The 15481-nt window shown below is 36.4% G+C and overlaps 1 protein-coding gene across 1 annotated transcript; it reads left to right on the forward strand.

Moving 5' to 3' along the window:
- The first annotated feature begins 1300 nt into the window (after positions 1 to 1300).
- FBXO36 (F-box protein 36) lies at positions 1301 to 14550 on the forward strand. The gene is given in 6 exon segments (XM_017822275.1): positions 1301 to 1313; positions 6135 to 6319; positions 6595 to 6661; positions 10840 to 11030; positions 13023 to 13169; positions 14368 to 14550. Coding segments are annotated over 6 exon segments (786 nt in total).
- The last annotated feature ends 931 nt before the right edge of the window (positions 14551 to 15481 follow it).

Consider the following 15481-nt stretch of genomic DNA (forward strand, 5'->3'; position numbering starts at 1 on the left):
TATTTTTGCTTCTCACGAGTGCACATCAGAAGGAAACTATTATCCTGTAGCGATGTAAACCTATCAGTGTAGACAAAATAGTAATTTGTATCATTTCCTGTACTACAGCAAATGCAAGGACAGACTTTCGTATCAATTGTCAAATGAATTAGGGACATTGAAAACCCTACCTTAGATTAGAAAAGAAAGGTAATAAATTGCCAGAAGAACAAAATGCATCCAATTTCACAGACATAGCGAGCAACAATGGTACCTATTTAATTTCATATTGTCCATGCCTGAAATAAGGAATGGCACCAGGGCATGGCTTTAGTTTAATTTCAGTTTGGTGGACTCTTGCACTATTGCACTCAGATGTGTTTCATTTTTTGTGCTTACTCCTATAAAGTTGTCCTTCAGAGACTTTTGGGAACCATAAATAAATGAAGGCTTCATTAACTGCAACCATTTTACCTTTTTTTCCAAGGAAACAGGACAAAACCTGTCAGCAGTTTTGAGGTACACACCACCACCACCTGCTGAAACCAGTGTAGTCCCTTCTGCCAGGCTGCATTTCCTAGTGTTCACATTCTTCCATATTAACCCAATCAAGACTCTCAAAATAATCTCCTTTGACCAGTCAAATATTTTCCTTACCAAGAATCTAACTGGGTTTGGAGGCAGGAGGAAAAAAGGAGACTTAACAGATTCTTCAGTTCCACAAGATCTGCATTCTTGCTTTTAAGTTAATCACAATGTGCCATTGTGGCCTTACATGAAACAATGCCCATGTGTGTTACTGTTCTGCCCAGCTTATCCCCCAGGGATCAAAGCAGCCCTGCTTTAGTGCCTCAGTGTCACCACGTGAGCAGAGTCTCGCTCTGCCTGAAGTGATTTAACATTTTACTTTAGTTCTTTCACAAAGACCTCTGCATTGGCAGTGCTACCTGACTCCATACCTTAGACACAATACATAATTGCCTCTTCTTGGTGAAAAGTGAGTAAAATTGTAAGGTACCTAATTTCCCTTTTTTGAAGTGACCTAGAAGCCAAAGCTTCGTTTGCTTGCAAAATGAGCATAGCTTTGTCTAAGCCTAAAGGTTTCTGTTGTCCAACTCAAATTTTCCTTTATTCCTTACACAGTCAAAGCTGTAGTGTGGATGTAGCTGCAACTGTGTGAAAAACTTTGCTATAAAGTAAAAAAAAAATTACCATATCAATTTCTCAATTAGCTGTGACTATGTTAGAGTAGGAAAACCTATGCCAGCAGGGGTGCTTTTTCATAAGTAAAATTGCATCTACACTGACAGGCACTGGACAGATGAAGGAAGCAGGTAAGCTGGTAGTTTTCACTGTGCTAATTAATTTCAGAATTCAAACATATATATCTAGTGAAGGCATTTGACTGCATGGCTTGGAAGCTGAGCCTAGGTTTACAAATTCTTAGGCAACAGATTAGCAGATACTGGCCTCAAGCAACCAATTAACTCAAAAATATTTAGGTATACAGATCATGACTTTAGAAATATCTATTTTATAGTTATCTCCTTTAAGATATTTCAGTATGCTGATATTTATTCCACTTTCATTTTGTATAGATTTATGTGAGGGTAAAATGGGCAATTTCTATACCAAGGTACATGAAAATGGATTGGTTTAAAACCAATAGATTCATTTGAAATTGTAGTAAATATGCAACAATATTGTGCAAGAGAAAATGAGATAAAATGAGGACAGAAGCACTTGAATACTCTAATTTTGAAATCACATTTTTGTGGTCTCCCCCACTCTACAAAATCCAGCCAAAAGCAGAGATTTATTTTTTTTAATCTATGGAAAATTAATAGAATATGAGATAAAATAGTCTGAGAGAAGGGATTTAGAGATAAATCACTAAGACTAATAGAGAACATGACTTTTTTTTTCAGTAGAAGACACAAGGGCTCCTTCACTGCACAGGGAAATGAGAGCTTGGACTGCAGTGACAAATCCAAGGGTGAAAACAAAGACTGGGGATTTGGGCCATTCACCTGGGACAGAGGAAAATGTTTGGCTCTAGATCTCCTGAATCTCAACAACACTATTTTCTAGATTCTGCAGTCACCTTCCTTCTCCAGTGAATATTTAGCTATTTAAAGGAGAACAATTTAAGGGGAAAATTAATCTCCCTATAACCTTTAATCTGAGGAATTATATTTTGAGTTTCTGCAGCCGAGTCTGGAGAAGTTTGAAATCCTAAAAATGTGTATTGGGGAAGGAAGAAGTTCCTTGTATGTGCCTTTGTACAGAGCTTCACAATTCACACCGTCTGTCTTGACCGTCCCCCAGAGGTTTCTCAATAGACAACGTGAGTCTGTCATGTGAGACTTGTCTTTACTTATATAACTTTCAAAATAGATTAAATTAAGGGAAGGTTGAGGCCAGCATCCTTAAAAGATGGCTCACCATGTGACAAATTTCAAATATTATTTTCTCATGCTATGTAAATAGTAACTATGCTTCTGGTAATTTGCAGTCCAGATTAATTTTGACAATACATACTTACTAAATAGTTCATTTTTTGCTAATTTTCACTTAAATATTTTGGTTGTTTTATTTGTTTAAAAATTTCCTATGACTTTTTACCTGAAGCCTTGTCTGGTTGCTGCTGTTTAGATTTGGTTTTGCTCTTCCTTTCCTCTTCTCTCTTTTTTCATGAAGAAATGCCAACAGAATAAGCAATGTGGCAGTGAATTGCTTTAACACTTGCACCTCCAAATAACATCCAGAATGGAATGTGTCCATGGTAACCAGGATGCACTTACAACACTTTCCATTCCTCATCTTTTTAATCTATGCAAATAATATAGGTACTACAAAGTCTATGCATTATTTTTATTTGAAATAACCACATGCTAAGAAATTATCAAGGTAATTGCAGATTGTCCCGGGTATTTGTACATAAGGAAGTTTTTTAATGCAATTGACAGTTTGTTCCACTGTAAATCAAAGAATAATGTTTAGAAAAATCACAGTGGTGTTCGACAAAATTACTTGAATATTTTACTTTTCCTGTGCCTCTGCATGTTGGCCTGATCTTTCCATTTTGGCAGAGAGTTCTACTGCAGTGTGCTTCCTGGTATAACAATTAAAAGGAGGTAAGATTATGGAAATATGTATTGCTGTAGTTTTTTTTAAATTAGTATTAAAATGCTTTGGAATTTATACTTCCACACAATAATGCAAGAAAGTAAATTTTCATAGCCAGGTTAAAACATCTGTTGTAATGCACAGGGGTATTTAATTTGTAGAGTATTGACTTAGTGTTTCATTTTAGAGTTTGTTGGATTGTATAAAGATAAAAATCTCACTCAAGAGTCTATAGACACATATGCCCACTCTAGTGTTTGGATTAAAGACGTTCTTGTACACTCACATATGCTTAAAGTTCCATTACAGATAAATACACTCACACACACAAAATACTAAACAAAAAATACATGGAATACTTGCTGTGAAAAGTTTGTCTTGCTTACACCAGTGCAGAATTTGAGTATCTGCTATCTGTATACACTTTGTTCTGTTGTACTGTATATCCCATACTGAAAAGTATTGATTAATGTATTTAATTTACACATTGTAATCTGTGGTGCAACATGTTTCTGCTTTTTTAAGAATTAGACTTGTGTGTAGTTCATTTTCTGTACAACCTTATAGATTTAATCTGTAGAATATTGTTCAAAAGTTAGAAAGCAATAGCTGTTAATCATTTTTGGCAAGTGGTTTTGGGGGCAGGTAGAACAATTTTCTTTTTCAGTAACACTTGGCATTTTCATGCTGAGAAATGAGGGTTTTTGGTTTGGGTGTTTTGTTGTTTTTTTTTTTAATAGATGTCACTTCCAACAGTAACATGAAAAAGCCCAGAGAAAGTGTATTAACCATGTTCCTTTTCTCCTTTAACAATGGGGTTTTTCCCTATAGGATACTGTATTCCTGCATACCATGTTGAAGGGTGTGCAAGCTGAGGAACATGTTACAAGGATGTCTTTTCTTTCTCTATTTGCATATCAGTTTTGTTCTGACCTTACTCTCACCTCGTGTTTTCCACAAATAAGAATGGCAGTAGCCCTACATGCTGATTCTCCCTACACTGCCAGAGATAAAAAGAGCTTTTGGAAGTACAGTACAGCATTCAGTGTCCTATTATCCCCGTGGTGGGCTGCAAACATACCAGTTCTAAAGCCTTCCCAGGCACTAAAATCGTCTCTGAAACAGAATGACAAGGGCTTTACAATCACTTCTGCATTGAATCCTCATGTTACCACTAGTATATGAAACGATGTTATTTTAGCAACATGGTAATCTATATTGTGAATGTACATTGCAGAACTGTTAATTCTGCCAGGATCAAATGTTTCAGTGGTGTGGTTTACTTTTCGTACATTAAATTCTAAAATGCAGATTGGATGAATATTTTTTGCCTTCAAAGAGGCAACTGTTTCACTGCAAAGGAATAAAGATTGTGTGTGTATTGTAAAATAGGATGAACTTACGTAACTGAGTAGGATGTTTTTTTCATTTATTCCCATAATAAGGGTACAGAGTATTGCAGATATGTCTGAGCTGTAATTGAAGCTATTCTGTATGTATGCAATCAGAAATATGATTTAGCATTCTGATTACCCCCTATAATGATGTATTAGCCACAATAGCCATCAAAATGATAAATTTTAGCTGTCTGTATTTGACATTCAAATGTAGATGTTAAGCCTTTATTCAAACTTGTTTACTGTTGCTATAGCTAAGAGATTAACAAAGTAAAAGAAAGACTTGAAAAATACAGAAATGACTGGTGTCTTAGCAGATCATCTGGAATCTGAGCTTTAATTTGAAAATTAGTGATGAAAGTGAATGCAACTCATTGGGAGTTACAAATACTTAATTCTCAACTTTAAAATCTACATTTTATCACTGAAATACCAGAGAGATCTAAAGTTAAATTTGATGTTGAGAGATGTAAACACTGTTGTCAGATCTGATTTGTAATGATAAATTTAACTCTGTTCTTCGGTCAGTATATGTGAGTATTGACTGTTAACTCAAGGCTTGCTTTCAGTTTTCCTTTTCAACATGCCAGTAGAAAAAATAAAGCTCTGTGGAGTTTGTTTTTATATACACATATAAAACACATATGTGTTTATATAAAACATATATGTGTGTGTGTTCACCTCACTAGTATTCTCATTTGTCAGTTGTATCACTCGTATCAGGAATCCACCTATAGATACGACAGTGTAAACCCCTCACTTTTCTCAATGAACTGGAAGGAAATAAACCATATTAATATTAGTAAGACTAGAATATATGTTCTTTTAACCTTGCCCACAATAGCAAGTGAATCTTACTTGTGGCTTGGAGTGTGATCTTTACTAACATGAAGGGAGAAACGTGATTATGACTTTCCTCTCCTGTAGACCCAGCTGTGACAGCAACAAAAAGAAAGTCAATATTAAAAGCTGACACGCTGTTTAAGCACACAGGTAATGTTTTAAGAGAACTCTGGGAAAATTACTGATAGTCAGGGCCACTTATTCTCCAGCATTTCATAGCTACCTAATTTACTATTCATAGTAATTTTTTGTCTCAGTTGCATGCTTTGTAATGCAGATTTTCTTTTTCTGTCTCTGAAAATGTGAGTTGAACATGTACTTCTGGAGTGCCTTTTCCAGAGTTTTCAGACACTCTTAAGTGCTGAGCCTTTGAACTGTCCTATTAATTTTGATTTTAACAAAACGTTAAAATCACAGTGTAACTTCCAACACTGCCACTTTTGAATGCCTGAGCAGTTGAATGGGTATTTCTACTTATCAGGCATTAAATTATGTGGTTAAATTGTGTTTCTATGACTAAATGAAAAACAAAACCAGAATGTTTATAGTTTTGCCAGTTGAGATGTCTTTAAATGTGTGTTTATTTCTACAAACAATTTGCATGCAGGGGTTGGGAATGTTTTCTTTGTATGTAAAAACATTTCACACTTGTTCTAGGTGCATTCTGGGATGTTTATTGTCCTTTGAAGCATGTTTTAGGGCTGCTGGTAAAGTAACCATGGTCTGATCTCTTACTTTGTTTTGGGACTGTAGTAATATTTCCACAATCTGACACCTGAATCTGAGTATTTATCTCATGGTACTTGATACTCATTTCTTCTGCTTTTTTTCTTTTTCTTCTTCCACAGTTGTGGTCACTTAGGAGTGAATTTCATCAATTAAGACCTGGAGAAATTAAAGAATCCCAGGAGGATTTTTTGATGATTCATCTCTTCATAGGAGATGATAATAAAAATTACAAATTTGTGGTGGCATATAATGGAATAACATAGCAATATTGGTCTGTAATAACTTCCTGAAAGATGTGATTGCTTTGGCTAATAGACTTTTTTCCTATGAATTTATTAATATAAATTAATGTATGAATACAGGAAAAAACAAAAAGCTGTGACAGTAAACCTAAATATATTATAAAACCCAGCAACACTGATAGTTTCATTATAAGACAATGACAGAGATTCTAGCAACAAAAATAGGCCAGGAAGCAATATTTTTATGGCTAATAACTCATAATGCTCTGTGGCAGCCCATTTGTTTTTATGGCCACCTGGATTCCCAATCTGATTTAACACAAGTAACCACAAATGCTGCAGGTAATTGGGACTATGCAAGTGCAACATGACTTCAGGAGCTGCAGCCAGAAAGACATCACTAAATAAACCCCAAAGGTAGACTGGCCACTGAGAACATCTGAAATAATGATGCATTTCCCCAAAATTCTGTGGAACTGTGTGTCCCAAGTAGTTATTGCTTTGCGTCTTCCTATAATCTTCGTTCTCAGTAATGGATTAACTTTCAGAGATGGTCATGTCACAAGATATGGTGGATCCTGATCATGGCTCACAGAGGAACATATCCTGAAAATACTAAACCAAAGACACATTAATTCACTAACTGGAGGGAATAGATGAGGTGAGCTATGACCTAGTCTGGAAATGGAGAAGTTCATAACTGCACCTGCAGGGACTGCAGTTGAGATCTGAGGCTTTTGTAGCCCAAGAGACCTGACAGGACACCTTGGATTGGGGAGATTTTATTCTTTTTTAAATAAACTGCTCTTGTATTCTGTTTGTGTACAAATATTGAAAAAAATTAGTTACAGATGTGACTTCATATTTATCCTATTTTTATTATGAACTTGAAAGGTGTCATTTTCAAATGAAGTCCTGTTTTTCTCATCAACAGTTTTCGGTAGACATCATCTTATTGAATCATCACCTTATCTGAGTAAGTTGCCCAGGGAGGTGCTGGAGTCACTGTCTCTGGAAGTGTTCAAGAGGTGTCTGGATGTGACAGGGGTGGTTATGGTGGTGCTGGGTTGATGGTTGGACTACATGATCTTGAGGGTCTCTTCCAGCCTTGATGGTTCTAGGATTCCATGGTTATTTACTCCTGGGTGGAGGAGGTCTGCTTTCCCAAGAAGTATATGAATCTTGGGTAAGTGGTATGGTGGTAGGGAAGAGGGTGACATTATATATCTCTTTTCAAGAATAAACTTGACTGTATCTTCATTTATGATCTCGGATAAGACCAACATGTTCCCTATGCTTTGCTTATTAAAATCTAACACTTCCTACGGCACAATCCAGAGATTTTTAGCCCTGGTGATTTAGCGTGGTCTGCACTTCTATGTTTAGGTTTGTGTTTGTTCGGTTTGTGTTTCTCATTCCCTCTGTAACTTTTGCAACTGATCGATATCAAGTGATTTGATGGAAACAGTGACACTTCCTTAGGCCGTTGGGTGGGAGGCAAGTGAGCACTGTTGGTGTTCCAGGGACGGACACACCACACCTTCTAACCTCAAGTGACTGGATATGTGCACAAACCATGGAAAAAGTCTCAATCAGCACTCACAGTCCATGACAAAACCAATCTTTAATTCCAGTTATTACTGCTTGTTTTGACTAGAAGGGGAATGAACGTATCCTGAACCAATAGAAAATGGACTGCCTGTTGGATTTGGCTCAGGCTCAGGGTGTCTTTAAATATGCTGGGTTTTTGCAGTAGACGTTCATAATTGCTCTGTTAGTTGAAGCAGAGTTGTACCACATTTTAATTTGTAGCAAAATTGATCATCAATTTTTATAAACTTGAGCTTTCAAAGAAGTATTTTTCTATACTTTTTTGTTTACCACTGGTGGGTTTATTTTATTTACCTCATAAAAGTAGATTTGACACGTGAATATATGTTAGTGAGAAGGATTTTAGTGGGCATTTTTTCCACTGCTTATAGTGTAAGATTTTCCTGCAGCATTTGATATTAGTATGATGTCACAATAAAACATCTGTTTTACATTACCTGGGTACAGTGATTCAAATGATTACATTATTGTTAACATGCAGTTTTCTACTATTACTCTGTGTGTTTTCAGTAGGTTACAAATAAGATCTGCCTGCTTTTTCTTGAAAAGTATTGCTGGTGGTTCAGAGGCTTCCTATCCCACAGGAAGTATTGAAAGCCACAGTTGCCATTCTTTTCTAACATTTGATCATTTCTTCCTTCTAAAATCATCTCAAAATTTTGGGGTTTCCCCTCTATTTTTTATTAAAATTATCATATAAGATAAAAGTGCTTTGTTTTCAGAAAAGTGCTAATATAAATAGAAGTATTATGAGAATAAATTACTATCTTTGTGAGAAATTGTATTGTTATGCTGACACTATTTCTGTCCATAGCTCTTGCTGTTCCACACAATCAGCTGTTTTTACACCTCCTCACCTCCTGTTAAAGGGAGCTTTGCTGCTCCTAAGTATTCACAAATTATCATTTTTTCTCTTAATTCTACACAAATATATATATATAGGAATTATATATATATATATATATATATATGTACTGGAATAATATTCTAGTTATCCTTACTGATTTTTTTGCCAAATGAGTTCAAAGAAAAAACTCATCATCATACCCATGGTTTACTGCTAAATATTTGGTACATACTCCAGCCACCAAAATGTTTTCCTGTTAAGTATTGGTATTTCCTGTTGTTATCTCCTAGTTTTCATTCCTAAGATTTTATCTGTTTTCATGGTTTGTTTTTTTTAAAGAAAGGTGCTTAAACAATTAACATTAGTATTTTAGTAAATTTATAGTAACTACCATACACCTATAAACATCTGTGTTTGATTTGAAATGTTTTCTGTTCTTTTTGGACAGTGAAATAACTTATCATTAGTTTCTTTTCATAATCTCCATCAAGCCAAGAGGGTACAGCAAGGTTTTATATATGGTTTTGCAGTGATGGAAAATAAATTGATGATAGTGTCGAGCAAGAGAAGAGAGATCTACTTATATTTCTGGATGAGTGAACAAATAGTACAAGTCATCAAATAGTCTCCAGCACTCACAGGATGAAATTTTCATAGAAAACTTGAAGTTCAATAGATTTTCACAGTTAGTTCATCATTAGCTGCAGATACATTAATAAAGCAAAATAAGCACAGCTAAATATATTTTAAAACAGCCAAAACAGATCACATTATTATTTCTAGAAATAAATAATTTTAAAGAAAAACTCAGATATTCATGTGGTAGCCTGCTTAATCTTCAACATGAAATACATGCTCAGTGTATTTCATCATCATCATTATTCCCAGTATGTGAAGATTTTGATCATCCTTACATACCAGCCTGAATTAATCAGCCCAACCGTTTTTAGTTGACTGTGTAGATCATTTTGTACTTGCATAAGGAATTTGAGGAAAATTACCAACCATATAGAACTGACATGCTTGGAAAGCAAAAAAGCAAAGGAGAACTGACAGCAAACTGCACTTGCAGCACGGAAATAAAGCCTGCATAATATTGGGCCACCTACCCAAAGACGTGAAGGAAGATAAGGCATTAGCTTCCTTCTCCAGAGCTACCTTAGGAATATTTGGAAGGAAAAAAGAAGGAAAATGTCTTAACATCTTAACAGTGAAATCATGTAATTTTCAAAGCTCTTTCAAATGTGGTCATGTAAGCTTGAATTTTGTAACTAATCTTATAAAATACTTTGGAAGGAAAACGGCTGCATCAAAATTGGCCTGTAGTTAGTATAGTTTCAATTTCCATGATTCTGTTTCTCTCTTTTTATCACTCTAATGTACATGAGAAGATAGATTCTAGTTAGTTAAAACAAAAACAAACCAACCAAAAAACAAAAAAGCAATAAAAAGACACCACTTTGGATGTATTAGAAAAAATTTCCAAATATAAAAATAGTAATTCTGCTTTAAATTTTGATTGTGTATGAAAAGGCAAAAAAAGTCCTGTACTAATCTGGATGACTGCATTCATTTTGTTAGATCTTAGGAAATCAAAATCTTCATTAGACGTGTAGCAAATTGAATTCAGGATTCTGGTTTATAATGAACTAGTAATTTTATTACAGCGATTTGATAAAATAGATAAGTGATCTGAAGAAATAGTGTTAAACACAAAAGGCCAAGTTCCAAGTGGGACACAGAAGCAGAAATAATTGACTGTATGACTGCACGATGGGAAGTAGCTCACTAAGTAAGAAACCTAAAAAGAGAGAATTTGGTGTATTAGATTATAAAGGAATGAGCCAAAAAATGTCATATAATGAGTAATTAGCACAGTCGTTATGTAAAAAGATCTATATGTATGTGGAAAAGTGGATCCAAAAATGGATCTGGATGTTCATGTTAAATGTTATTTTCTCTAGAAAACATAAAAAAAACATAAGCTGACTGTTGGTTTTGATTTTGGTTTTTTTTTAAAGATGTATGTGAATAACTTGAGATTATTGATAAGAAATTTTAGGCTTTTACAAGTCTGTTGTCACTTGGGTTTGGTTTCATTTTTTTTCCCTGTACTGTTTGGTGCCAAAGTTCTGGAATCTGTGGCGAGATAAGTATGACTTCCTGGAACGGCTTCCTGTCCCATTGCTCCTGTACATCATTTCCTTTCTGGAGCTTGAAGATATTGCCAGACTTTCTCAAGTTTTCACACAGGTCTGAAACAGTAAAAATTTTGGCATGTTGGTTTTGATTCATCTCATTGGTTTAACATAATCGTCAATCTGTCTGCTTTACTTAAGACAAGTAAAGGGTTGTCTCTTTATTGAGCTAGATCTTAGAGAGACAGTGCTTATCCTGCAAACTTTTATTTTATAATAAACACAATGATGCAGACAATTCCATTGCCACCCGTGGCTGGATGTTATGCCCTACTTCCAGGATTAAGTACTGGAAATGTAAAACCTTTGCTTTGTGTTATGATTTGTATTATTGTAATGTTTAGAAACTTCAGCCACAGCCTGGGATCCCCTTATGTTAGGCTGATTAGCAAACAAAAAGTCACTGCCATTCCTTACATTTACATCTGTGACAAAAGACAGGAGCACAAGGAAAGAGATTTTTTCTTTTTTTTTTCTTTTTCTTTTTTTTTGTTAGACTTCACTGCAAGAAACTGTAAGAAACACAGGAGGAGAAAGAGATGACTTTATGCTTGCTTGCTAGGAAGCTCTTTCCAGCTATCAGGAAAGCATGGGAAATAGTATGAACATCTTGAATTTAAACTTTAAAGAGAGAATAACAGAAGTCACCACTATTGGCTGCCTGGAGCTCAGAGCAGCCTCCCTGTGCTGAATGAGGGGTAATGAACTGAAAGGGTAGCCTGGACATTGCAGAAGAATGAGGGGCAATCTGTCCCTCATATTGAAAAGTCCTTCATATAGAAAAGTCATATTGAAAAGGCCTTTGAGAGGTCATCTGTTCCAGCTTCCTGGTCTGTGCAGGGTCAGGAAATTGGGATAGAAAGATAATGTGTTCAGAGCTATGATCTAGGAAGCTTATTTTTGTGGGTCTGAATACCTCAAAACTGTATCTTCTATCCCAGTCAGAGCCTGAGAAAAGGCTGCTGCAATAACTCCAGCAGGGGGAGAAAAAGATTTTAGCTTATGAAAAACAGGAAGAGAAATGTTTTAAAGAGAAAAATAACTTCTTATCCCCGAGGGTGCTGTAGGAGCCTAGAATGAAGCCTGTCAAGTTATGAGTTGAGCAGTTAATGAAAACATAAGTAATGGTGAGACCTTATGAAAAAGTTAAAACCAGGTTTAGTTGTCTTGAGTCTGCTGTGACAACTAGATACACTCTGAAAGACTTCAGAGACACAGATTAACCGTGTAGTGTGGGGAGAGGGATGTGTCTGGTACAGAGCACATCTCCAAACTGTATCAGGATGAGATTGCTCCCAGGGTTTCTATTATTTTGAGGCTACGTGGGTCAACATTTCAAGTTGTGTGTCAGACTGCTGGCAGTCCCAGAGGACGTGGCTGTGCTGCAAAGGTGTTACAGATGCTTCATCAAGGCAGAGTTCAAGTGAGCACAAGAAATAGGAGACAGTGCAAAGAAAGCACAGGAGAACATGACGAGTCAGGAAAATAGAGCATGTCATTAATTTAGAGATGAAGGCCAGATGGGAGTAGATAAGCTTGCTGAGTTCTGGGCTTTATTTCAGTTTGCAGATAAAACAGTTGATATTGTGACTGGGAAACAACTGGTTAGAGAATAAGGGAATAAAAACAACTAAAGGAGAGGAAGAGAATGGACAGAAGAGAGGTCAGGAAATTATTTGTTAGTATATCTGGAATTCATCTGTCATTTTGCAGACTGTGAGTGGAGCAGGATGAAGTACTGTGCAGGGCAATAAACTTTTCATTAGTTTAACATAAAGCCTTGGATATTCTGGAATTTAAGGAAATCCTAGAAAGACTTAAGTTGCATGATAAGAAAGATAAAATTTTGGGACAATGAAATAACCTACTAGAACTAGTAGGTTCTCTTTCTCTCATTTCAGAAGTATTTTTATGGAATTAAAAATTTGCCCCAATAATATGAGTTTTCATTTCCAAAATAATTCACGTGTAGGCTGGAATGCTGCTCTCTGTGGAATTATCAAATATCTTATTCGGATTTTATATTTTTGTCCGGGCACAAGGGCAGGGCGGGACTCGTTTCGGTTGTTTCGGGACGAGCCTCTTCCAGAATTCCCGGTGCTGCGGGGACGTTCCACCGCCAGAGGGCGCCGGGCCCCCGGGGCACGGCCGGAGTCACCGGGAACGGGGAAGATCCGCGGGAACGGCGGGAACGGCGGGAGCGGCTGCGCTCTGCTTCCTATATTTATTTTTAGTTTTTTTTTTTAACAGAACACTGTGTTTGGAAATAAAAACATTTGATAATAAAAACCAGCCTCTGCTATTTTTAACTTCACGGTGTCCATTTCTCATGGGAAAAGCTGAATGGGGGAGAGGCAGAGAGAAAGCAGAAATTCAAAGAAAACTTTTAAAAGGTATATATTTTCATTTCAGCACTTCTACAGCAATTTTGCCTCAATGATCCCTGCTTTTCCTTTGCTAAAACGTGCTAGGATGTTGTGTGTGCCTGCACAAGAACAAACGGTTCACACCTACAGTGACAGCTTTGCTGTAGGCAGTGAATTAAACAGTTTAAGGTATTCAGCTCCATCAGCAGTAACACAAGTTATACCAGGACTTTTGCTGTTCTATTTCTGTTACCACTTACCAGCCACTTGAATTGGAGTCATCGAGTACAACTGCACTTAGGTCCCTGCAATTGCACGTGTAGAGAAGTGGAACGTTTGGGGAAAAATCAGTGTTGCTGTGCTCTTGTATTACTTACAATGGGTAGATAATACATAATGACACAGAGTATCTGCCTCATTTTTTTTGGTGATAGTTCTGTCATCTAATAAATTACATCATTTTTTCTTCCTCTTTATAATATTTTTACCTGATTTTTTAATGGAGTCATTCTGAAAGAGAGAAGCACCTTCTGACAAACAGGCTTAATCCTTACAGTACTTCTGAAAGTTGCCTAAAATTGCATTTCTGTTGTAAGCCCAAGGCTTCTCTTACGTCCTTGAAAACAGATTTGTATTTCTGATGTGATTTCTACATCCTGACAAGTCTTTTGGCATCAATTTACCCAGCTCGGTTGATTTCAGAGCAGGTGTATGAATCACATACCAGGAGATTATGGCATTACAGCTGCTTTTAGTGTGGCAGAAAGGCCTTTGATATCATACCAGAAGAAGCTTCTCAGATATTTCACAGAACAACATGGGATATCTTGCACTGGCAACTCTGGGCAAAACTTCCACTGATATCTTGTGAGTTTTAACTAAAACTGTGTCTTTCAAGATACGTGGGCAGCTCACACTGCAAGTGACCTTGATACAAGGCCTCTGTGCTGTCTAAACACATTCTGTGTAGTAGAATAATCACCAATGAGTAAGCCAAATTATGATTTCTAACCCTCTACTTTCTCTTACAACTACCTATGTGACAGTGTGCTATGGGAAACTATTGTGGAGAACTTGTGTGACACAATCACACCTGAAATGAAGGAGCTGGCACAGGAAGTGGGCTGGAAACCATTCTCTGCACACAGATGTCCACTGCAGCTGCAGCTCTGAAGGAGAAGGCAGAAACAAGATGTTCAGAACAAATAACTGAATAAAGGTTCATTTTTCACTGAAGCAATTGTTGTAAGGTGTGGGTTTGCTGTTTATCGGGTCAAACACATGGACTGCTTTACTGAGGAAAGCAGATTTTTTTAAGGATTGAAAGAGGAAAACCAAAATATGTCTCACTAGAAGCAACATGTAAACAATACAATCTTTAATATGTTGGGCATCCTGAAACTGTGTTACAATCAGCATCATAGCAGTTACTAGTAATATAAATGGTTGTGGCTTCTTTGTACTTCTTCATTCTGACTCGTCTGGTTTGTATATCTGCTATCCACTCCCTGGCTTATAGCAGACGCTGTGGCATTGTCATTAGTACCCTTACAGAAGCATCTATCACTTCATACTAGAAAAATTGCTCTTGAGCACTGGGCCTTTTACTGTCCCCCATGGTAAATCTGCAGTGTTTACAGGCCAATAACAGGTAGCTCGTTTCCAGAGTTTGATGTGTGTTGAAATGTTTTTAAATTAATTATCTAAACTTCAAACAAATAATAATTTTGTCACCAAGAAGAAACTTCTTTGGAGACTGAGAGTGTGGATCAGATGATCCTCCTCATTTTGGACAATCCTTGAACACCATGTTAGAGCCACTCTGCCAGGATGGCAAATGGGAAACGTGTTTCCTTCATCCTGCTGATGCAGGAACTAATTTACTTCCATTGTTCAAGTTGCATATTTCATAAGAGATATTTGCTGTCTTTCAAGACTGTAACTATGGCTCTTTAAGAGTGTATATATGTATGTATGTATATATCAATATTCTGGAAGCATTTGGTGATCACTGATCTTAGAAGAAACACATATATATCCTTTCTTCTTTGTGATTCTTTCATTTTAGGATAATGACAAATACAAATTTCATCACATGGATAAAACACTGCCCTAACTGAATTAATAAATGAACAGAAAG

The sequence above is a fragment of the Lepidothrix coronata genome, unplaced genomic scaffold (assembly GCF_001604755.1).
Source record: "Lepidothrix coronata isolate B3197 unplaced genomic scaffold, Lepidothrix_coronata-1.0 Scaffold97, whole genome shotgun sequence".
NCBI lineage: Eukaryota > Metazoa > Chordata > Aves > Passeriformes > Pipridae > Lepidothrix > Lepidothrix coronata.